The 25,468-nt window shown below is 41.5% G+C and overlaps 3 protein-coding genes across 4 annotated transcripts in view; all 3 read right to left on the minus strand.

The window, feature by feature from the left end:
- The window catches only part of LOC117467656 (signal-induced proliferation-associated 1-like protein 1), a 42,565-nt gene extending 26,539 nt beyond the window's left edge, over window positions 1-16,026 (minus strand). For both annotated transcript variants that reach the window (XM_034111449.1, XM_034111448.1), the window contains exon 1: window positions 15,891-16,026. The gene's annotated coding sequence lies outside the window, so the exon portion shown is untranslated. The remainder of the gene's footprint in view (window positions 1-15,890) is intronic.
- Window positions 16,027-17,594: 1,568 nt separating this feature from the next.
- On the minus strand, window positions 17,595-19,372 carry gpx2 (glutathione peroxidase 2). The gene is made up of 2 exons (XM_034111703.2): window positions 18,890-19,372; window positions 17,595-18,325 (listed from the first exon to the last, which is right to left on the minus strand). The coding sequence occupies exons 1-2, from the start codon at window positions 19,109-19,111 to the stop codon at window positions 17,972-17,974; spliced, it is 576 nt and encodes a 191-aa protein (XP_033967594.1). The 5' UTR covers window positions 19,112-19,372; the 3' UTR covers window positions 17,595-17,971.
- A 931-nt stretch (window positions 19,373-20,303) lies between these two features.
- LOC117467916 (ras-related protein Rab-15-like) lies at window positions 20,304-25,258 on the minus strand. Its single transcript, XM_034111841.1, has 7 exons — window positions 25,060-25,258; window positions 21,891-21,951; window positions 21,754-21,814; window positions 21,593-21,670; window positions 21,324-21,413; window positions 20,626-20,691; window positions 20,304-20,508 (listed from the first exon to the last, which is right to left on the minus strand). The coding sequence occupies exons 1-7, from the start codon at window positions 25,181-25,183 to the stop codon at window positions 20,350-20,352; spliced, it is 639 nt and encodes a 212-aa protein (XP_033967732.1). The 5' UTR covers window positions 25,184-25,258; the 3' UTR covers window positions 20,304-20,349.
- Window positions 25,259-25,468: the final 210 nt, after the last annotated feature.

Below are 25,468 nucleotides of genomic sequence, written 5' to 3' on the forward strand. Positions count from 1 at the left end.
GCAAAAACCTGGAAAGCCCCCTCAGAGCATATTTTAAGTAATTATTCCCCAAAGATGTTATTTTACCATGAATTACCTACTGTCTTTTCCTAGGAAAAAAATTGTAAATTAACAAATAAATGGAACAACTGCATCCCAGGTACATGCTATGGGGAAAGGACAGAGTTGTAGATTAAAAACGAATATATTTCCCTCAAATGATGTCATCAAGTGTTTGTTTATTTAAATATCCGGTGTTATATTAATCAGAAATTGGCTTGCAACTTTTCTACCGTATACAGAATAATCCTTTGTCCCCGTATGTTGTAACCCATCATGAAAAACAGACTGCCTAGTAGGGCTGCTCAATTAATCGTATTTTAATCGCAATTACGATTATGGCTTGTAACGATTACGAAAACAACGTAATCGAAATAAAACGATTATTATTTCTTTATTATTATTATTATATTTTTTTCAGTTGAATTTTACTTAAAGTTCAGGGCAATCAACTGTTCAAAACATACTGTTAAAAGTAAATGGATAATCGTTTTTAATAATCGTGATATCAATTATTGACCCAAATAATCGAGATTATGATTTTTGCCATAAGCGAGCAGCCCTACTGCCTAGGTTCACTGAAACAATACTCCAGACATCATAACACAGGCGCTTCAAAAACATTCTTGAGAAAAGTACAATAAAATGTCTTCCTAAATCCTGCTCAACACAGGAAACATACTGGCATCTGTTCCAACAAAGGCACGCTGCCAAAGCACACCAGTTCCTCCAGGTGAGAAAGACTTGTGATTTATATGGGAATTTCCGTCTGAGAGAAAGCTTTAAAGTGCCCTTCACCTACTCTTTCTACTGACAGCCACTATAAGAGGCTGTAAGGCAACCCCTGCCTTGGCAGTCATGCATTTTGATTTTAACAACTGTAAGTTTATTGTCATTATATTGGAATACTTCCACTTGTTACATTGCTGTAAATATGCAGCCATTATGTTGTTGCACAGCATTTTGCAGTGCACAACTGAGCATCTAGATCACTTGTTTTAAACCCCAAAGAAATTGGAGCATTTCCCAGCACCGTGCTTTGTCAAACGGGGCACTGTGGGCTGGGGTAGAGGTGTTTATAGGGGCACTGCATTCCCTCGAATCACCCAACAAAAGGTATGTATGCCCCACTTAATATCTGAAAAGCGATGATCCTATGTGTTACTAAACAAATAATCCCAGCTCAGCATGAGGCTGGCACACGCCTTGAGTGTGTGTTGGAAGGAAGCAGTTTCCATCAGTTGAGGATTAAAATAGAAGGTTTGCGAGAGTAGCAGCAGTATAATTAACAGTGTTGACGCGGAGGAGGGCTGAGTGAATAGTTTGTGTGCTTGCCGTCTATAATTCAGCTTCTCCACCAGAAGACGGGGTATGGGGCTCAGCCAGGGGGCCCGCCTAACACTTCTCAAGCCTGCTATTACTTCAAATCAAAAACAAATCAAGAGTTAGCCTGATGTGCTGCTCACACATCAGATGAATCCAGCATGTTCAGATTACTTTTGACTGCTCCACTGGATCGTTGTCACATCACCGCCAGTGACAGCACTAGAGTATTAGAGCTGTGAAACAGTAGGAACATTGGACCAGGGATTAACAGAGTGAGTCATCAAAATGTCAATTAGATCATGGTATTGTGATTCTTGTGCCGGAGATGAGGTGTTTCAGTGTGAAGCATGCACCACTGGCTGCTGGTGGGGAATCAAATGGTGGTCACACACACTGTATGCCAGATAAGCCTGCTGTTTGCATGTGTGTGTCCATCAGTGAATATTGGTCACTTGCCCAGTGACAGTGCTAGCTGGGCTCTGGCCAATACAGCCATTTACTCCTGTGGCCCATGGCTACTAAAATTGGATATAAAAGGAGGCAGTCAATAATATTCCTGAAATTCCTGAAAATCCCCCCCGATTAAAATACGATTAATTGAGCAGCCCTAGCTTAGGGTTAATAAGATACTACTGTTCGCTTCTAGGGATGCTAAATGAGATATATTTCTTCTGACTGATTTCTGAACCTTCTTAACAAATTATTACAGTGGTGTTGTGTTTGAAGTGCCTAAAAAGCTGCGACAATAACCCAATGAACCATGTTGAATGTATCATGTATTGTCAGCTGCAGTGTATATGCAAAACAGGTAACAGAGTTCCCAGTTCACCCGTTTGTAAGAGTTAGCACCCATGATGTTGTGCGCATTGTCTTGGACACATGCAGTCAGATTTTCTGGAAGTCAACATTTAGTTCAGCTTAGAGGTTGTAAGACGTTGATCTGCCTGGCATAATGAGGGGGGTTTGCCCGAGGTAAGCAACAACTCCGAATCAGGCTGATTTAAGGTGGGCTAAACGTTAAGGTGGACACAATTATTTTTCTTCCACCGTTTAAATTATAGCAATAATTGGTCACCATTTGTATTGTCAGTTACCCTTTTCTCTCTACTGACTTCCTGCTTGCTTTGGCTTGGTGAGCCTCCAGTTCCAAATAGCTTTTATACTTTCTTGCAAGGGTAGTAGTTATATTTTTACTACTGTATTTTAAACTGCAACCGCAAGGTTTTATTCAGGAGGATGTGTATGACGAGGACAGGGACAGGGTGAGAGGACAACCGTGTATGAGCAGCACGGTCTTCGACAGTGGCCTGACAGATTCTCACGTCGGAGGTGTCAATGTGACAGATGCCTGCGATGTTTGGAAGTCATCCACTGCCTTGTCCTCTCACATCCTCTGCACGATTACACAGGTAGTAGCAAACAAGACAAATCACAAAGGACTACGACAGAATCCTGATTCGTCCAACTTTACCATAATGAAGGGAAGAACATTTTAATTAATGGCAAACTAAGTTTTGCAAGAGAACATTATAGCTTATGCACTCATGCAACAGCAACTTGTATTTGTTGTTAAACACTGACAGGAGAAAAGAATGAAAACAATGTCAGCTACAAAGAAAAAGATAGCTCACGAGGAACATGAAACCCACAATAGGAGCTCTTTGTGTTGCTGACATTTTGGAAGACTCTGGGAATGACATGTTGGTTTGCTCTTCATTTCGACAGGGTTGTCTGGACAGGTTGTGGCATGGCGGTGTTATGAGAGAGGAGCAGTTGTGATGTTTTGATTAGGCAGTTTGGGAAGGGTCAGGACTCTGCTGAGCAAACACCAGAAACATGAGCTTCACTGCAGCAGCGGCAGCATTGACCACAGGCTTTAAAAAGGCCCCCAGAGCATGCTATCGAATCTATCATAAGATGCTCTAAAGATCCTTTGGAGTTCATTTTCATCAGTCAAACTGATCTATCAATCGATCAACAAGTACACCTCTGCAGCAGTCAGGGTAAAGCACATCAACTCATTTGATTTTAGAGATTAATAGGGGCAGCCATTACAGGATGCATTTCAACTGTACAAGGATTCCCCACAGACAGATCAGTGACATACAGTAGGAGTATGACTGCTTACAAACAATTAGATCCTTAGCTCGGAGAGAAGCAGTCAAAAGGTGATGAAGCCATATCTAGGAGCTTATATTATTTAATAGTTATCCATTTATGTTATTGTTCTGTTTTGTTTATAGTAAATCTTCCTTTCTAATTATTATTTAAGTTGATCAAAGAAGTTGTACTATGCCTCTGGTTTTGTAAAGTCAGCCTTTGGGCGCCGGGGGAGGGGAGGCCTGCTCATTATAAATATGGGATACAGGTGGTAGTGAGCGGCACACCCGGTAGGCTTATGGTTTTTTACCATCGGGTAAGAAGGAAGAGAAAATGCTTGATGTGTTGATAATAAATTGCACTGAAACGACTTTTGCTCGGACCTTGATTTTTACCCATGCGTAAGATTCGCTGACGGGTGCCACAGCGGCGCTTTACTTTGCGTTATATTTCTTTCTTATATTTTTATGATTTTGGCCGCTATACAGTAAAAAACCCGCCTCATGAATGGATACTATTTTTTGGAAACCCTTTTTCTGTGGATGGCCCGCTGCAAAGAGGGATACAAGGATTTCCTGATTGAAACTTCCGTGAGTCGCGTGGAAAGACAAGAGGAGGACAGACGCCGGCCTCGTTTTGGAAATGTTTGTACGCGAGGCAGTCCGCGTGGGACTCGTGAGTAAACAAGAGGAATAAATGAATGATGAGTCATGCTTGTTGTGATTTAATCAATGGATGCATACGCAAATGAACATATGAGCCAAACGTGTCAAATGTTATGGATGGAATGATTAAACGCTTCATCGAAGAAATAAGGACGTCTGTGCAAGCCAGTCTTACGCACGCTGCGGAGAGCAGCGTTATGGATTAACGCAGACGCAATCTGATCAAAGGGATTGAATAACATGAAAAGCAACTCTCAAGTAAAAATGACTGAACCTAAAACTGCCATGGAGGCAGAGGATCTTTTAAAATCCCACACGGCCACACGCAGATGGAAACTTGGAGTGTGCACAAGAAAACTAAATGAAACTAAAGCCCTGCTCACTGACGGTGGAAATGTTGATGATTGCATGGATATGTTTAAAACTGCTATGGATGAATTCAATAAAGTGCATAATGCTCTCCAACAACTCTTATCTGAAGAGGAAAAGGACATTGATGTAACAGACTGGTATGAACCCAGAATGATGAACTTTAATTACTTTGCAAAGGAAGTTAAAGCATGGAGAAGAGAACGTATTGCACAACTACAAGTTGATCCACTTGACAGTATCTCCAATGCCTCCAAAAGGACTACAACATCAAGGGCCTCATCTGCTGCTAAGAGCGGCATCAGCAGAAAGGGCAGCTCTGAAGGCTAAGTCTGCTGCTTTAAAGGACATGCATGCACTGTGACTGGAGGAAACAATTCTCAAATGGAAAAGGTGGAGATGGAATCACAGATTGCAGCAGCAGATGCCAAAATGAGGGTACTTCTCAGCCCAAATGAGGATGATCATCTTGGGGATGCTATGAACGCTTATTTAGATGAAGAAGGTAAATTGGACAAGGTGGAGCAAACGTATACAGACACTTCTGTCTTGGAATTTATTGAAGTAGCTGCTGTACCTAAAACTCCACTACATAGAACAATTGTGGATTTCCATAAAAGATCTCGGCAAGCAAATGGTAACTCAAGCCCACAACTGGAAAATCCTGCAATCAACATTTTTACTCAGGAATACCTCAACACACTGGCACAGAGACAAAAGGACATAGCTGATCTCATGATAATGCAACAAAATCTATCCCTGCTACCGAAGAGAGAGGTGCCTGTGTTTAATGGTGACCCACTCTCTTATCAACCTTTCATGCATGCATTCAGATACCTAATTGAAGAGAAAACTAGTAACTGCCAGGACAGGCTCTACTTTCTTGAACAGTTTACATCAGGTCAAGCCAGAGATCTGGTCCGTAGCTGTCTTCACATGGATGCACAAAGAGGATATTCAGAGGCCATGCAACTTTTAAAGAGACATTATGGAAATAAAATGAAAATTGCAAATGCTTAACTGGAAAAGGCACTCAACTGGACAGCTATCAAGCCAGATGATGGACAATCTCTTCATGCCTACACACTATACCTAAGAGAATGCCTTAACGCCATGCAGGACTTGGAGTACATGGATGAGCTAGACGTCACATCAACGTTAAGACTAATTGTATCCAAGCTACCATATAAGCTCAGGGAAATATGGCGCACTACAGCGTACGAAGAATTTCAAAAGAAAAACATCAGAGCTAGATTCAAACATCTGGTCGAATTCACCGAAAAGCATTCTGACATATTATTACACCCAGTGTTTGGAGAAATTAAAGACTCAAATCCCACTAAAAGGATAATCACCACCAATAGGACAACTGACCTCAGAACACCTAAAAGGAGCAGTAGCTTTGCCACGGATGTCGCCGCAACTGAACATTATGAAACCAGGCTACAGGCATTTAAGGTGCAGCAACCCACCTACATCAAAGCTGCCCCTGCAACCCTATGTAGTTTCTGTCAAGGCAGGCATGCAGTAGTGGACTGCTTAAAACTAAAATCAGAGCCTCACGACCAAAAGGTTAATTATCTAAAGACAAATGGTTACTGTTTTGGTTGCCTTAAGAAGGGTCACATGAGCAAACACTGTACATGGAAGCTAAACTGTCTTACATGCCAAAGGAAACATCCAACACTGCTGCATATTGATGAATTAAATTCAAAACATGTCACCCTGCAAAACAGTAGAACAGAACCAAAGCGAGCGTCCATCAACAGTGCGAAGCTATCAGCTGATCAGTCAACAGGGTCCGGTGAGGATTGTGCCCTTGCTATTGTTCCGGTGCAAGTTAAAGCAGCAAAAGGAAGCAAGTATATTCAAACCTACGCCTTTCTTGACCCTGGGAGCACGGCCACATTCTGTACTGAAAACCTAATGAACCAACTGAATACTAAAGGACGAAAGACTGAAATTCTACTCCGCACAATGGGACAAAAAAGGAATACAAAAAGCTATGAAATCACAGGTCTGGAAATAGGAAACATAGATGGAGGACAATTTATCCACTTGCCCAAAGTGTATACACAAACTAAGATTCCTGTCTCAAAGGAAAACCTTCTCACACACTCCGATCTTGAAAAATGGCCTCATCTCAGTCAGATCCAAATCAAGGAAATTGATGCAGACATTGAAATGCTGATAGGGATGAATGTTCCCAAAGCCTTGGAACCCTGGGATATAATCCACAGTCAGGGAAATGGACCATATGCAGTGAAGACAATGTTTGGATGGGTGGTCAATGGGCCCCTCAAATCTCACAATGCTATGGATACTTCGGAAACAATGTCAGCAACCGTCAATAGAATTTCACTGGATAATCTGAGGGACCAGCTAGTCTCACAGTACAACCAGGATTTCCCTGAAAAGGAATATGAGGAAAAAAGAGAGATGTCATGTGACGACAGGAAATTCATGGACTTGGCTGAAAGTTCAATAATCATCAAAAACGGACATTACAACTTACCTCTACCCTTCCGTGATAAGGACTTGGCCCTGCCTAACATTTACAACATGGCACTACATCGCACAGCCAACCTTGCTGGGAAATTCAAGAGGGATTCAGTTTACGCTGAAGAATATAAAGCCTTCATGGAAAAGGTACTGGACAAGGGCTATGCCGAAAAGGTTCCACAAGATCAACTTCAAAGATCAGACGGCAGGCTCTGGTACATACCGCATCATGGGGTTTACCATAAAAGAAAGAAGAAACTCAGGGTTGTATTTGACTGTTCATCTTCATTTAAAGGAAAGTCCCTTAATGCTGAACTCCTCCAAGGTCCGGACTTGACTAATCCCCTTCTAGGCGTCTTGCTTCGTTTCCGTCAGGAGAAAATTGCATTGATGGCTGACATTGAAGCAATGTACTACCAAGTACAAGTACAGGAAGACCACCGTGACTATCTCAGGTTTTTGTGGTGGCCTCAAGGAGACATCAGCAAACGACTGGAGGTCTATCGGATGAATGTGCATCTCTTTGGGGCAGTATCATCCCCAAGCATAGCCAGCTTTGCCTTACAACAAGTGTCAAGAGATAATACCAGTAAATACAGCATGGAAGTACTGGAAACCATTCAGCGCAGCTTTTATGTGGATGATTGTCTCAAATCTGTGGCTTTTACAACTCAAGCTATCGACCTTACCAAGGATCTAATGAAGGCATGTGCCGAAGGAGGATTTACTCTTACCAAATGGGTGAGTAACAGCCAAGACGTGCTTAGAACCATCCCTGAAGTGCACAGAGCTAAACCAGTTGAGCAACTAGATCTGGACAAAGACAAAACACCTCTAGAAAGAGTTCTAGGCATCCAGTGGAATATCGTGAGAGATACTTTTACCTTCACTGCTGCCATCAAACACAGAGTTCCTACAAGAAGAACAGTTTTTTCTATTGTCAGTTCGATTTACGACCCCCTCGGTTTCCTTTCACCATTCATCCTCAAGGCGAAGCAAATCCTTAGAGGACTCCGCATTGATAAGTGTGGATGGGATGAAGTTATCCCAGAACACCTTTCAAAGTCATGGCAAAGATGGATAGCAGAACTAGATCAGCTGGGCAGATTTGAAGTGAACAGGTGCATGAAGCCTGAACATCTTGGATTCATAAGGACTGCTGAGCTGCATCACTTCTGTGACGCAAGTGAAACAGGGCATGGCACTGCAAGCTACATTAGATTCACGAATCACAAAGGAGATACTCATGTGTCATTCATTCTCGGGAAATCCAGAGTCAATCCTCTGAAGCAAATCACCATTCCCAGACTGGAGCTCGCAGCTGCTACACGTGCTGTAAACGTTGACAGGATGTTACAGAAGGAACTAAACATGAAACTACAGAAATCAACCTTCTGGACAGATAGTACATCAGTACTAAAATACATCCACAACCAAACAAAAAGATTCCATACCTACGTTGCTAATAGGATAGCTGTGATTCACAACTTGTCCCAAGAAAGCCAATGGAGGCATGTAAGTTCCAAGGACAATCCAGCAGATTTTGCATCACGTGGATTGAATATTGAACCATTCTTGGAGTCCAGAAGATGGTTGGATGGCCCTGACTTCTTTTCAAAGGAGGAAAGTGAATGGCCCGAAGAGCCAAAGGATCTTGGCCACATCCTCCCTAATGATCCAGAGATTAAAAAGGACATCTCTGTTAACAGCTTGAAAATAAATAACTGTGCAACCACCGACCTCATTGAACACTACTCCTCTTGGAAGAAACTACAGAGAGCAGTTGGTTGGTTGGTTGGTTGTTGAAACTCAAAAGACTGCTTCAATCCAAAAGAGCTAAAGCACCAGTGACCTGCTCCAAAACAGCAGAAAGACAACAAGGACTATCTGTGGAGGATTTGGAGGAAGCAGAGAAATCCATCATTCACTATGAACAAGAGCGCTACTTTGAATATCTGCCACATGTATATATGCATATTAGTAGATTTTATATGATAAACAAAAATGTAATTAGATATTTTGCGTAGTTTAAAATATTTAAAGGTGTTACCTGGCTCCATAGAATGTTTTGTTGTAATTGATTTGCTATTGCATCACAATTAGGGGCCGGTATGATGAAGCCATATCTAGGAGCTTATATTATTTAATAGTTATCCATTTATTTTATTGTTCCGTTTTGTTTATAGTAAATCTTCCTTTCTAATTATTATTAAAGTTGATCAAATAAGTTGTACTATGCCTCTGGTTTTGTAAAGTCAGCCTTTGGGCGCCGGGGGAGGGGAGGCCTGCTCATTATAAATATGGGATACAGGTGGTAGTGAGCGGCACACCCGGTAGGCTTATGGTTTTTTACCATCGGGTAAGAAGGAAGAGAAAATGCTTGATGTGTTGATAATAAATTGCACTGAAACGACTTTTGCTCGGACCTTGATTTTTACCCATGCGTAAGATTCACTGACGGGTGCCACAGCGGCGCTTTACTTTGCGTTATATTTCTTTCTTATATTTTTATGATTTTGGCCGCTATAAAAGGAGAACACAGCCAGCCATCGTGGAAGGCCAGAGTCAAGGTGAAAGCGTGATTAATATCCCTTCACATTGGCCGAATAGCTGCTGCGCTGCCACGAGACATTAATTGTGTGCCTCGTGTACAAGATATCCTACAGTTTTGTTATTAACCCCTCTTTGGTTGGCAAGGATGAAGGCAGAAACGTAGGAATAAGATCTTGCCAGGGATATAATTTAACAAAGTAACAACATGAGCTGCAGTGCAGGGGACAGGGGAAGAGCTTTGTGTTAGCTGACATGAGGACCAGCGCAGTAAAGAAGGTGGGGGGGGGGGCAACAAAGGAAGGGCTTATTATCCTGACAGAAAAGCCTCAGGGAGATTCTCTGCCATGTCTCTGGAGAAGCCTGGCTGACTGTGCTTTCCCCTACAGCTTGGAGGGCAGCCTAATTACCTGACTGAGGACTCAGAGCAGCTCAGGTGTGGATCAGTAATCACCATTTTTTGTCAGACATGGTAAATAGTTTCTAAATGTTCAGTTGTGGACTTGGAAATGCTTGACGAGGACACAAAATCCACAACAACATCAGCGTAGCAAAGTTAAACATGCACGCCACTACGCCGACAGTCATTGATTTTGGCCCGTGTCCAGTGCATAGCCCAGTGCACTTCCAGTCCAATTATAAACAGTCAGGACGCAGAGTTAATCAATTCATACAGAGTCATTTGGACTGCGATAAGTCAGCTAGTGTTGCATCACAGTGGTGCCCTGCTAAATCACAGTGTGTGCCAGGAAACCACAGTGCAGAGCTGCGCAGCGTTTTACTGCTGGCTGCACTGCACTGCACTCACTGGGCACACTCCAGCTCTGCATCTGTCATGTGGTTTATCATGCGTCTGAACCAGGTCCATACAAGCCACAAGTCATTAGAAACAGCAGCTAAGGGTTCAGTCTTTTCAATACTTTAGTTTCGAAAACAAACCCCATCTGATTTAAAAATGACAGCAAAAGGCACACAAATGAACATCTGTTCTATTAATCAGACAGTTGTCCCAGTCATTTTCTGTTTTAGTCTTGGTTCATGGATACAGGCTGATGCAGAATACAATTGCCACGCCGCCCTCCTCCCCCTTTATCCCCCCTGGCTGGCAATAATCAGGACTCTGCATCTCCTAAAGTCACAGAGGAGGAAAGCATGCAAGTTGTGACTGGAGCTCTCTGTGAGTAACACCTGGTTTTTAAGGTCTCTTAAAAATTAGGCAAAAATGCAACATTCAGGGCATAACAGCAAACACCCACTGCTGAATTCTTACTCGTCAGCATTTATGGAAAGTATGAGAACCATGTCGACAAAAAAAGGCAACAACACCCCCACCTTACCTCCTCTCTAACAATGACAGTAATCCCTGCTCAGCTAGAGGTGTCACCATATCAAATGTTCAATACACGATTATCTAGGCCAAAATAATTCACAATAACAATATTATCTTATCATCATGATATCTATAGAAAATGCATCCTTATCTTTGTTTATTGTGCAAATAGTCTCTCTTATGGCAAATCTGAAGGAAGATACTTTAACCAAGCAAACAACAAGAAAGTAAGGGAATTTATTTTATTTGGATGATGTTTTCAAAAGTGTAATGTCAACATAATATTAAAATCAGTTATTGTCAATATACGTTGCGACACCCCTAACTAAGCACAAGCCCTTTTATACCAATATTCAACTTCGAGAGCCTCGACATGCATGTATTGCAAATAAATGCCGGCCTTTATATTAACAGGACAGCTTTCAGTTTTGAATATGTTTCTAATGTAGCAGAGCTGTAGACACTATAGGGTATCCAGGAATACATCAATGATCCACACAGGAAACAGGCAGAGAGAGAGGAAAGACTGGGAAAGCAGCCATGTTTGTTATTAGCCAGCCCTATCTGCCCTTTGCACCTGGAGCAACAAGGGAAAAAAGACTATGGCGTAATTCATCAGACAATGTTCCGTTATACACTGTATAGCCTAATCATATCAACATTAATATGGACTTATTTTCTTTTTGTTAAAAGGCTTGGGTAATAATACAGAGATGCATGGGCAAGCTGTATGAATAATGACATTTTTAAACTTCTATTTGTTTAAAAAGTCAAAGTCATAGTCAGGCCTTTGCTTCACAGTGGTTTCATTATTCCCTCCTGGCTTTACTAAGAGAAAGCAGGAACTTGCAGGGTGGAAATGGACTCCCTGAGTCCAAAGCAAAGGATGTGGAATTTTGGAGCAATATGAGGAGGGATTTTTTTGAGTTCCTTGTTTTACTACACATCGCCCGCTGAAGGGGTTCCTCAAAGTAACAAAAACAGTTATAAGCAGGAATGAGAACAGGGCTGTCTATGCATTGAGATCTGTTTTGAGCTTAGCCATGACCAAGCCCTCGCGCATTCCTGCCTGCTTCTCAGATTTCTGTCCACAGGAGGGACAACAGCAAAACTTCTGTGGTTTTTTAATGTGGAATTATTTTCCAACGCTGCTGCCCACATAGACTCTGCATGGGGCACGGGCCTGAAACTCTGCTGGATGTTTTTGATTCTTCTCCGAGCAGAGTTCAGTAATATGTTCCTGGGAGAGTGTGCACAAAGACAGTGTAGCAACAGTGCAGACATGTCCAGACAACGCCGTGCACGTCATCTCCGTGTGGCAGTGGGGATAGCCTGCGGCCTCATATCGACATCATTAGAATTCCACATGTCCTTATGGAAAGTTTTTCTTGTTTGTCAAACTTTACATTTTTTCTTCTCTATCTTCTGATCTCTACGCCATGTCTGACTATTTTGGGTACGTTTAAGGTTTGATTGGAGCAGAAAAGGGGAATTACACAGTGTCTGATGTCTGCATGACTGTGGGTTTTTGTTTTGGGTTGAGAATTGGAAGCAGCGGGATGGGATCGAGTCACAAAGAGGTTGCTTTAGTTCCTGAGTGTAGAAATAACAGACAGATGGAGAGCCAATTATCAATCAGGTAAAGTCGAGTCAGAGTTAATGGCAACACTTTACACCTGTTTCACAACTGAACTCCCTCAGGAGCCCCCAGAATCCCCGGCATGGATAATTACAGTGTCCGAGCTGCCGTGCATATTTCGGCGGTGTAAAAATTCCCCAAACTTTGTGGCAGGTGGGGTGAAAAAGAGGGGGAATTTTCTTTTGTCTGCACGCATTTACTCTGTGACAGTGTGCTGAAAAGGGATTACATCATCACTATTGTAACTTCCGAGCCCTCTGCTCTCATCCATTGGCTGGAATACAGTGGACGGTCTGATCCAGACAAAGAGAGAGCATTCCAACAGTTTAGCAAGCAGGAAACGCAGACCCGTAGTCACACCTCATTACGATCAAACCCATCAACCCCCTCAGTCGCCAGTGAAAAGACACTCACATGGAAAAAACGCTGGAGGCCATATTACTAGTATCAAGTCATTTGATTTCTGACTATAGGCTGAGTAATACCGGCCAGACACATCACTCATGTTGAAACTGACGACGCTTCTGCTTTTTTCCCTAAGAATATATATATTTCAAGCGATTATTGAAGGTTGTGTCAGAACTCGTGAAGATATTACTCACTCTGTCTGTCTGTCAGAGAACAAACCAGCATTAGGAAATTGGCCTTGTAGCCGACATTGGCCACGCTGGTGCACCAGATCATCCAGGGTCACATCCGAGGGTCTGTTTAGTTTGTTGTCTAGTGTGTCACCAGGACACGAGTGAGGCTACATCCAATATTTTGACAAATAATGCATCCTTAAAACTTTGTAAGTGTTACCAAGAAGCAGCACATCACTGTGAAAGACTATGATCTAAATCTACTTCATACATTAAGTTCTTTAAACCAATAAAGAATAATGAACTTTGAATTTGAGAATCAATCATAACAATAATCTTGTTATTAAATGCATTATATAATGTTAGCCGTTATTATAAGCATTTCGTGATGGCCACTTAGCATAATTGCAGCCCACACATTCCAGTGTGGAAAATTATAAAGCGGCACAAAGCTCCTCTTGTTGTTGTCTTTTATCTTTGCTCGCGCTATTCCCTTCGAGCCAATGCACAAGAGACAATAGAAACATGAGCTAAACTTAGCAACAGGAAGCATCCCTCTGTGCACGTTAGAAAGACTCTACAAGAAATAATAACAATTGGAATCGTTGTGTGAGAAGTATGATGCACAAAGTTAAAATAGAAACAGTGTCCTTTAGTATAAACCAGGGGGAGGAATATAAGCGAATAAGAATCATGGGAAGCTAAAGCTTTTCTCTCATGGACCCATCACGTTTTGAGTTATCATGTAGATGCATTTTGATGAGAGCAAGCACAAAAACTGACTTATCTTGTCAACTGGCTGTTACTTATATTGGCCTCTTGCAGCAAAGTAGTCTCTCTAAATCATTTTTATTAAAGCCCACACAGTCATGTCTTATCTTAACCTTGAATGGTATTTTTGTCAGCAGTATAAAACCCAGACTTGTAGGCCCATTGTGGAAGATTAAAACAGAGCATGCCTGCTTTCCCCAAGAGTGATATAAAGCTGCTGCTTTTGCATTAGATTATTTTTGCTACAAGAAATCCCATCAGAGAGAGCAAGAAGCAGTCCAGTGTGAATAATAGCTACGATTTAGACGGGACAAAGCTGAGATTAGAGACTCCCTGGTAAAAAATTGCGGTGGAGTGTATGATCAGTCATGCCCACCGCAGGTCAGCTAAGCCTATTAAGAATGCTAAAAATCGTCAATCCTTGCCAAAAGCTAAACTCCAAAGCTTCCTTTTTTCACCTGACTCATGCCAAGTTTTCCAACTCCAACAAGCTACTGGAGCAGACACTGAAGCCACTGGTTCATACAGCTGATATGTGTATGCTCGTCTTGAACACAGTACAGCATAGTCTGAACTTTGAAAGGTTGGCACACTTCACTGATTGTGATTGTTTAAACAAACCTGTTTGTGTTGTTGCCCTGCATTGCCAAGTGTTTCCTTATATTGTAATGTTGCCATGACCTGTATTATCTATCTATACCATCACTTTTATACCATGATGAAACCAAAAAGCATGGTTGTGTATATGACATAATACATTACTTAATCAGGAAAAAGGGGGTTAGATTTCATTTCATTTCAAACCTGTATTTAACCAGATTGGTCCCTTGAGATCATAGATATCTTTTTCAAGGGAGACCTGCAGCATATAGGTTCCACATGAAACATAAAACAATAAAGGACATCATACATTATATTTACAGGATACATTTACATAGTTATAGACATTTACAAGTGCCCATAGTATCAACGAGCATTTCATTTAGCCTCGCTTTAAAAACATGCAGAGGAATGAGATTGCTCAGTTTCAATTCTTGCTGAAGATTGTTCCAAGCAAGTGGAGCTGCGCACATAAAAGCTGTCTTACCTGAGACAGTCCTTGCTCTTGGCACATCTAACAAGACTACATCATGCGATCTCAGACAATAGCTGCTTGCAACTCTCTGTGTTATCAGTGAACAGATATAATACGGGAGTTTACCCAACAAAGCTTTATAAATAAACGTGTACCAATGACTGAGCCTCTTTACAGTAAGTGATGGCAAACCTGCCTTGGCATACAGGGTAATAGATTTGGTATCATCTGATCAAATTGCCATGGGGGACCATGACTAGTAGACCCCATGTTGTACATATCTAACATTAACACGGTATATTGATTACCTATGCAATCAGATCTGCCTAGTCTATTCCACAACATACTGTACCAAGCAATGATGTAAACAAATCAGAGCTCTAATTGCCAGGCAGATGAAGCAGGAAATCACCTGCCTGAAACCCCTCCTCATATGGCAAAAACACAGGGTACACCATGCTGAAAAATGGGGTAGCAGGGGTGGTGACAGTTACACAAGGAGACATGCTATGTAGTGTTCACGATGCCACCTGTAAATCGTCTCCCCTAAAGCAGTGGGAACAATGCCCTTGACATGCAACGACACCGCAGATACATATGTTGACAGCCCCAGTGATGAGACGTTTCTTCCCGAGTCCACTACCACCTTTAATGCTTTAGTTTAATGAAAACCCCTGGCACTGATTGCGCACTGGCTCAACACTGCACCTCCACACAGCACAACGATGTGCTTTGTCCACAGACAGCCGACAGATGTTGAGTGTAAGAGAGCACCATGTACTATTAACACAAAGCACCCTATAAAGCTAGCACCACGTTCCCGATTCACCTTTTCTGCCTCAAGCTTTTGCATGTCACACAACACGAAGCGGGGTTTTCCTCCTTTTGTTTCTAACAAGGTCCTCTAAGTCCGACTTACAAACTGCGCAGCGCTCCTCCTTACCTTCACGGGAAACGTGTTCGCGCCGGTGTCGCCCTCCGAAAGGCAACTTGGAAGTTTGATAGAAAGTTACGGGTTTGCCTCGCTGCGCTATGCAGCTGCTGGAGGGATGAGATCATTCAGGCAGCCTCCCTCTCTCTCCCCCTCCCTCTCTCTCTCTCTCTCTCTCTCTCTCTCTCTCTCTCTCTCTCTCTCTCTCTCCCCCTCCCTCTCTCTCTCTCTCTCCTTCGCTCTCTGCCACCGAGTCTCGCGAGAAGGCTTGGTGGGGAAAGCAAACGTTTCCGTGGCAACAGTGCTCACCTGTAGTGCCAAACAAAGAAGAGGTTAATGGAGAGCTCTCACTCTGAGTTAAACTTTGCAAGCTATTGCGAGGTTAGTCCAGTTTGTACTCCAAAAGTTGATAATGTTCTCTCTTGGTCCAGTTACAACATATATGTTATTAAGTATGGTCAAATTTGAGCAACGTGTATGTGCTTTGTTTGCCCCATTTTGGATCTTTCCACTGACAATAATGAAATATAACCACACACACTGGATCTCCAATGGCGTCATGGTTTTAAAAAAAAGTCTATTGTTAATTGGGAACCAGCAAACTTTGACCTATGGCTGTAAATAATCAATCATTAATTTAAAAAGCCATTAAACTATCTATGTCTTAGATGAGGTTGCTGCAGTTGCATGACGGGTTATTTGAAAACACAATGCATCCAAATGAAAGGTATAGAGAATACATTGGAATATGTGTAACATTGGACACATGTGACATGATGGTAAGGTTGTTCATACTATATTAGTTTAATGACACTCAATTTTCAAGACTTTTACTAGTGATGCATCGATATTGCATAAACGATCTTTGGTGGTATTATTCTGCAAGCTGTGTGTGCAGGGGAGCAGTGCAGGAGGAGAGGCCCTGGTATTCCTCCTTCAATATTTGCTGCCTCTAATAGCCAACATTACTTACCTGACTGTCAGCCGAGGACCAGGGGGCCTGTGGGATATATATTAATCAAATGTGCCCATGTATCACAACAACACAAATATTTAAATGTGATATGCAAAGACAGTGATACAGGCTATCTGCAAACATTGTCAGGTTTCACTGTTGTCCCTGCAGCAACCTGCCACATTAGAGCAGAGCCGAGCCTGTGTAGCCTGTAGCTCTGAAATCATCAGCTGATGTGGATGTGAGCGGATGTGCAGAACATCCACAGCTAATCTGCAGACCTTGCAAACAATGCTCACTGTGCATTGGAAATTAAGCTGGATAAGAGCTTACAACGTGGCAAGACTGATGCTCTTCTCGTTGCATGATTTAGGACTCTTGTCTTTTAGTGTCACTGTAAAGTGTAAAGCATTCCTGCAGCTGTGTACGATACTGGTGTCAGCAAATCTAGCTTGCATCATCGAGTGAATTGGTGGAAAAAGAAGATTTCAACAAATAAAGAAGGGATCAGCAGGCTAGAGGGTGCTTTATGCAGGCCTATCATTTCTTTTGACACCGTGCATCATATAGTTCCACATCCTTCCCACTGTATTCCATGCCTCATTAATATGCCCACACAGAGCTGAAAACATCTATTTTTGTCAAAGCACAACAAATGCTAAAACATGCCTTCATAGCAGGTGCCTCACTGGTTATATGGTGCAATTAAAAAAAGACATCAGTGAGAGAGGATATAGGTTTGTAATGACTTTATTCCAGTGCAAACAATGTGTGAGAGTATGTGTGTGTGTGTGTCGTGAATGTTGATTCATAAAAGCATGACTGAAGTTATCTATTTGTCAGATCAAACCAGTAGCACCATCTGCTGGTTATGCTAGGACAAGACACAATAGGACATGCCTAATAAAATACCTGGCTATATCATTCCTTTCTCACCCACATGTACTAAAGCATTCATTATACATACATAGGTAGAATTGATTCGTCCACTACTCGTAAGCACTTACAAGGCCTCAGGTAATATTCCCATGGATTTTCAGAACATCACCATCATTTAATAAGGCTTAACAGTGTGGAGCTCAGCATAATCAGCTTTGAATGTGATGGATGAGAAGTCATTAAGAGGTGGGGGCTATTCTTAGGTCTTGGTTAATCTTAGCAGTCTGTGGATGTCAGGCTCTATGTCAATGGTGGGGAATGTTTTGCTGTATCTTTTGAAGGGCTCTCCCTCTGGCCCGATGAGGAATTTCTCAAAGTTCCAAGAGACGTCTGTCCTCCTGATGGGACTCCAAACCAGAAATTTGGGGTCCTTCATGAGAGAGATGGGGTCGTCATCGGGATAGGGGAGCTTGTCTTTAAGATAGGCAAAAACCGGATGTGTGTTGGTCCCATTGACATCACATTTCTCAAAGATGGTAAAGTTGGGCTGAAAGCCGCCGCCCGGACGCACATGCTGCAGGGAATTCATGATCTCACCATTGCTGCAGTTCTCCTGCAAAACACAAGTGTTCATTTAGGTATTGCCATATTCCATACTGTTAAGGACATGTTGGTCGTAGTTTGCATCTAAATGTGGATGATAACAGGAATCAACTGGATTATACAATAGCAAACAATAAGAATAGATAGACAGATGTCTCAAAACTAAAATATGAGCTACAGTTTTCACACTATGCAATAATGTTGTAATTACTTTAATGGTGAATATAATTGGAATCATTCAAATTGGGTAAAGAATGTAATTTTTTTAAACTTTAAACATTTAAAGATTCAGTTTCACTTAATTACAAAAAATATAAAAATGACTTTTTACATTTTGTGAAATTCATGTTTAAAGCCATCTAAAAAAAGAATATAAACCCAGAAGAGGCACTGATATAGGGTGTTTTTATTGTTTGTTAGTTTTTTACAAGTTTACTGATAGGCCTATGACAGGTTCCACATGAATAATGAAACATCATCTGCATATAAAGTCTTTTTTTTATGAGCTTTATGGCCAAACAGTATATAAAGACCAAATATTGTAGGGTCAACCAAAACATGCTGCTCAACTGACCTGATATCCAAACTGGTTGCAGGGGAAACCCAGGACCACCAGCCGATGGGGGTACTTGCTCTGAAGCTGGCTGAGCTCGCTGTAGTCCCGGGTGGTGGTGCCTCAGAGCGAGGCCACATTCTCTATCAGGACCACCCGGCCCCGGAAGACGTTGAAGTCCACCGAGTCCCCCTCCACCGTGGTGGCCTTCAGGTCGTAGAAAGTCTTGGCGATGAACGTCATCTAGACTGCTGTGCTTCCTCACTGAGGCAGATGGGACCTCAACGTGTGACTGTATCCAAACTGCTTGGTCACCTGACTCAGCTGGTACAGAAAGCTGCCTTTCATGGGTGTCAAATGGCTCTGCAGGAAACTGATCGACAGCTGAAATACAATACCCTGACACGTTTTACACAGATGGATGTCAGTGATTGTAAATATCAGTCCATGAAGAAGATTTTGCATGATTTAAAAATAATGTGCGTTATTGTATTTTGGATAAGCTTTGAAACATGTTTCCATTTTAGAAAGTTATGAACCCAAATGTGCTGTTAATCATAGGCTTTTTTTAAATGTTATTATTATACTTAGTTGGTTATTGACAAAAATGGGGAAAAAAACATGTATTTTATCATGTATTAGGCTTCAAGGTATCTCTGACTTGTATACATTTTCTCAATCATCAAAAATGGTTTTTACAGCAGTTGATGAAAAATGTATGAACTTCTCTCCAAGGACCTAACTTCCCTCTCAATCCAAAATGTAGTGACTCAGCAAGACTCAGGTAACCAATCAACTCGTGTTAAATATGGCAGTTTTAATTTATTAACTTAGATAGGTTTTTGTTTGCAACATGAGTGGAGTTGCAAGTCTAACAATGGTATTATGACATATCTGTGGCACCAAAGCAGACCCCGAAAAATAATTAAACAAACACTGCACTCAAATAGGCCAGAAGGGGCTTTCACCTGGTTAAATAAAGGCTACAAACAAATGCAAACATTAAACATGGCACTGTCTTCCCTGAGGAAATAAGTATATCATGTAAAATAATCCACTCGGCTTGGTTTGAGTTTCGAGGTGTAAATAATTAAACGGTGTCCTCTGGCTACCTTGTGTGAGCATGTAGACTCTTTGCAACTTAACAAACTAATTTCTTAAATAAACACATTACCCAATCATTTGTAGATGTAAGTGAATAGTGCACCAGAAGGAATAGAGCTTGTGCATTGATAGTTTTAGCTGGATACAGAGCTACATATATGTCCTGTATTTACTCTTCACTGGCTGTTGGGCACAGTGATAATGCAACAGAAAGCGCCCTCTGCTGGTTGCTGCTGCCAACATATGAAAAGTGAAACCAATTGAGCTCCCTCTTGACACACAGGTTACAGTATCTATAAAGAAGGCAGAGAAGAGCCGAGTCATGTCTCAGTCATGAGGAACAAATGTCTTTATGAGCTACAGTAATGGCCCTCTTCCTAACAGGCGCAGGTCCTATGAGTGTTGACGTCAGTGCCTTCACTTTCGTTCTCTTCTTCCAAAGCATTATTATCCAGATAATCATCCAGAGCTCCTAACAAGTTGTCCACATCTCTGTGGTGAGCCTGCAGCACCAGCTCTGTCAAACGAGTGAAGGCCTGAAGGAAGGTGGAAGTGAAAAATAAAAACACGAGATATTCAAAAAGAGTGATGCAGGGGATTCCCCCGAAGTATTAGTGCACAGACACTGACAGTTTCCTCACTCAGTGTCCTACCTCACTGATGTTGCTGCTGGTGGAGGCGCTGGTCTCAAAGAACTCCATCCCATAGGTTTCTGCTAGCTTCAACAGGTGGATATGGTTAGAAATAAAAACAACAAAACGTAATTTTATAGGCAATTCAATTAAGCACCTGGTAAGAGGACCATTATGTTACTGGGTATTACTGGCCAATCAATATATTGTTAATGAGGACTTCATACAAATGAGCTGATGGACTGCCTCCACTTAATAATAATCTAAATTAAATAAAAACTCACATGTTATTGAAGTGGTAATGAAAGCTACGTTAATAAAGAATTCCTGTACAATAGTTTTGAAAAAACTGTTTTAGCTGGCTTTAGAAATGTCTGCCTATTATTTAATCCTGGTCACTGATAATTTAATTGTATTTTATTTGATGCCATTTAACTTAGATCTAATAGAAAAATCTACAGTGTAGTTCAAAATAAATAACTGATTGTCCAAATTTAGATCTATAATGTGATATGGTGAGAATGTTGTTTTTTTATTATTCATCAGGTAAGAAGCTCTGGGGCTAGAGGTTAAATACTTGATATATAGCAAAACACAGTAAACGAACATTACTGGGTAAGAGGATTTTGAGTACCTTAAACATTCTATATGTTTCATGATTGTTTATTAAGTAAGTAATATGCAAACGATTCAATCAATAGACAAATTCCCAATCAAACCTTGCTTCCTTGGTCCTTGGTCACCTGCCTACTGAGCTCCTCATCAGACTTGTTTCCTATCAAGACCCTCTGCACCTTGTCTGGGGCAAACTGCAAAACAACGAGACAGAAAGGACAGATAGCACAGAGATAAGGGACTTCATCATCCTCCTCACTCACACTAAGCCACTCGGTGTGCAGCGAGCATCAGCAGAGCACCAAGAGGTTAGTATAAATACTGGGTCACTGTGAAGGGCGAGGGAGTGAAATTAGAGTACTTATTTCCTTACCTCATCCACATCACCTGCCCACTTCAAGAGGTGCTGAAAGGACGACTCGCTGGTGATGTCGTAAACAAAGATGATACCCTGGAAAGAAATGAATGAAGACAGATTAAACAATGGACGCCACAGTAAGGCATGGAGGTAACTTGTTCATGTGGAGGGATCACCTGTGCTCGCCTGTAGTACTGCTTGGTGATGGTCTGATAACGCTCCTGTCCCGCTGTGTCCCTGTACCCGAGACAAAAACTAAATCAGCAGAAGATCGCACGATACGCAGGGTGTGTCGATGCATTGGATGACTTACCATATCTGTACTCGCACCTTGATTCCATCTAGTTCTAGTGTTTTCATTTTAAAATCGACTCCTCCAACAAAAAGAGGGAAATTATGTTTTATGTCACACACAGATGGAATCAACAGCACATAACAGAAGCAAATTGTGATCAAATTTGAATCACTTTAGTAAAGGTAAAAGATTGGTGATGAATCCTGCTTTGTGCTATTTTAAATGGGCATTTGTGAGGGGAAATGTTGTGAATCGAGTGGCCTGTGTTCATACGCCTGCCCATACCATAACCCCACCACCACCATGGGCCACTCGATTCACAACATTACCCTAACCCTAACACCAGATACTGCCTGGTTTTCGGACCCCCCCAGACCCCCCCAATAAAGCAAAACTGCACGTTTCAGAGTGGCCTTTTATTGTGGCCAGCCTAAGGCACACCTGTGCAATACTCATGCTGTCTAATCAGCATCTTGATATGCCACACCTGTGAGGTGGGATGGATTATCTCGGCAAAGGAGAAGTGCTCACTATCACAGATTTTTTCAGATTTGTGAACAATATTTGAGAGAAATGGTTATTTTGTGTATATAAAAAATGTTTTAGATCTTTGAGTTCATCTCATGAAAAATGGGAGCAAAAACAAAAGTGTTGCGTTTATATTTTTGTTCAGTGTATGAATGTGCTTTTTTCTGCCGGGTAACAGGACAAGAAAGGTAAGAAATGTGACAGAAAGTCAGACAGTATAATGTGTTATTTTCTTAAAGGTCCCCTATTATACTATTTATCATCAATATATTATAGGTCTCGGATATATACAAAACATGTCTCCGAAGTGTTTGGCTCGAAATACCAAACAGATCATGCATTGCAGCATCCCACAAACCCCTCTGTTTCAACAGTGCTGATTCTCTGTCTTTTACTTTAGATGGAAATAAGGAGCCACTCCCCACACCCCTCTGAGAGATGATTGGTTAAAAAAAACACAATTGTGCTCTAGGAGGAGATTCAGGTGATAAGGTGGGGGGGGGGTTCCCTTAGACCAGTGTTTCTCAAAGTGGGGCGCAGAGGCATGACAGGGGGGGCCGGCGCGAGAGACCAGGAGGAAAAAAAAATGTATGAAAAAATTTATTAAAAAATGTATAAATCATAATTTGAAAAATTATTGATTCGAAAATAATATGATATGGTACAGATACGCCTGGGTCTCTGCGTTTAATTCAAGCTCGGTTCTGTGTGTATGTGGAACGAGCCATTGTGTGTGCGTGCGCGAGCGAGCGCACCGGTACCGGAGATCGTAGTTGTTAGCTTCTGGTGCTAAATTTGACCACACAGACTTATGAAGCATTGTTTTATTATCACTGTTCTAGCAAAGGAATGTTCACGTTCATATTGATGTATTTTAATAAATGTTAACTTGGCACATTGACTATTTGGGGGGCCTGACTTTTTTTTTTCTCCCAAGGGGGGGCCTGACAGAAAAAGTTTGAGAACCACTGCCTTAGGTGGTTATTGGCTAATGGTTACATTGGCTAAGCCAAAAAAACATTATGGCATCACAAACTTTCAGAATCTCTTAACACAGATGTATGTATAAAAGACATGAAAAAGTGGATTTTGAATAATAGGTGACCTTTAAATTAATTATTAAAAATATTGATTTCCATTTTCAGGCCACATAAACACAATATGACATTGGACCGTTTAATTTAGGAGCCAGCTATCAATTTAAGACAATATGATTTGCCCATTTAACACAATCATTTACATACAAACCAACTCACCAGAAGCAACTAAAATAGGTGGTGTCAATTGAATTACTAGACACTAAAAGAAGAGTGTCAGCATGTTTTGCCATCCAAATCCCAGAGGTTTACAGTCAACTGTCCCACTAAACAAAGTAAAGCATAAAAGCCTTTCAGTAAAGAAGCGTAAACAAATATTTGGCTTTTTTTTTTTTTTAAATCTACAGCAGACGTGTCAAATTAGGAAAAGCACTTTGACAACGGCTGTTTTATTCTTGTGTCCCAGACAGTGAGCAGATTCATTTCCTGAAACAAAGATTTCAAACGCTGACACAAGCTTGTGATTAACACAGTTCCATTGTTGCTTTACTTGTGTGTGCTTATGTAACTGCAAAGCCGTGAATGCAACAGGTCTTTTCAACCTGTGTGTCAGTGTTCCCACAGACTGATGCTTAAGAGAAATAGGGGAACAGATGAGGGAGACTAATGTTTACTGATAATCACGACATCATGAGTCTAAAAGGAAGGAGATTTCATGTGCCATACTTTCAAATGTCTGGGTATAATCCATAGGTATAATCCCATGTGACCGAGCTCTCCAGCGTGCAGTTCGTGCAGTACACACACACACACACACACACACACACACACACACACACACACACACACACACACACACACACACACACACACACACACACACACACACACACACACACACACACACACACACACACACACACACACACACACACACACACACACACACACACACACACACACACACACACACACACACACACACACACACACACCTTTCTTTTGCAACAAACTAAAAGCCTACAAAGTAGAGTAAAATACTTGTTTTTCTTTAATGGAAACAGTTTTCACTTTTCCTATGAAACACCCCAAACATTATTCTTCATGTCATTAGTTTATCACATGATGAAAAAGGCATCAGTGGTATGAAGCACTAATGGGCTTATCAGTGTACAAGTGTCATTTTCTGAATACAAAACAGGATCTCAAACACTTTGAGGGCAGAGAGTGTTCTTTTCCTGTGGAAATTCCTTTCTATTGTTTTTGTCACATAACAGCTTTTTTAAGCCTCTCCTGCACCCTTCAGTATCTTTCTTTAGGGGCATATATCGGTTACAAAATGTAAATATTTGATGACTGTTAATGGAGCCTTCATAGCACTGACATTTTGTTTCATCCAGTTAAAGGGCTAGTATGGGGGGCACGTGTTACTTATACCACTAGCTAATTAGGCCTGTTAATTAGGACTTTTAAATAAAGGGAAAATGACAGTTTATTGTTACAAATTGCAGCCTCTCCACTCATTCTGTGACATTTTATCCGGTTTTAACCTGCGGTTAATGCGGACACATATGATGAGTTTAGAAACAAGGGCGATTGAAAAACTTGTTGGATGTTCTTACCGATGGTGGAAATATGTGAAGGATCAAATTCACTCTCCGTGAACCTGCGCAACATGCACGTCTTCCCGACCCCCGAGTCCCCGAGCATGAGCAGCCTGAACAAGACATCGTACTGTTTAGCCATGACATAAAACTAAAACAGAAGAAAGCATGACTCCTCCATCGAGCTGTGTGCAGTGCACTGTGACTGCGTGCTGCCTTCAGGGACACTCGGAAAATATCCACTTCTTAACTTGGCAATTATAAATCCAAGTGTAGACAGCGAGAACTCACAACTCATCTCATTTTAAAGCCAAAGAAGCCGGTTGCTTTGTAATATAGCACATTGTAGTTTAGCGACTAGGCTTGGTTTAAAACTATGGGGGGGGGGAGAAACGTAGAATAAAAAAGAAAAACGTGAATTAAACAT

This window comes from Pseudochaenichthys georgianus, chromosome 22 (assembly GCF_902827115.2).
Source record: "Pseudochaenichthys georgianus chromosome 22, fPseGeo1.2, whole genome shotgun sequence".
In the NCBI taxonomy this organism is placed as follows: Eukaryota; Metazoa; Chordata; class Actinopteri; order Perciformes; family Channichthyidae; genus Pseudochaenichthys; species Pseudochaenichthys georgianus.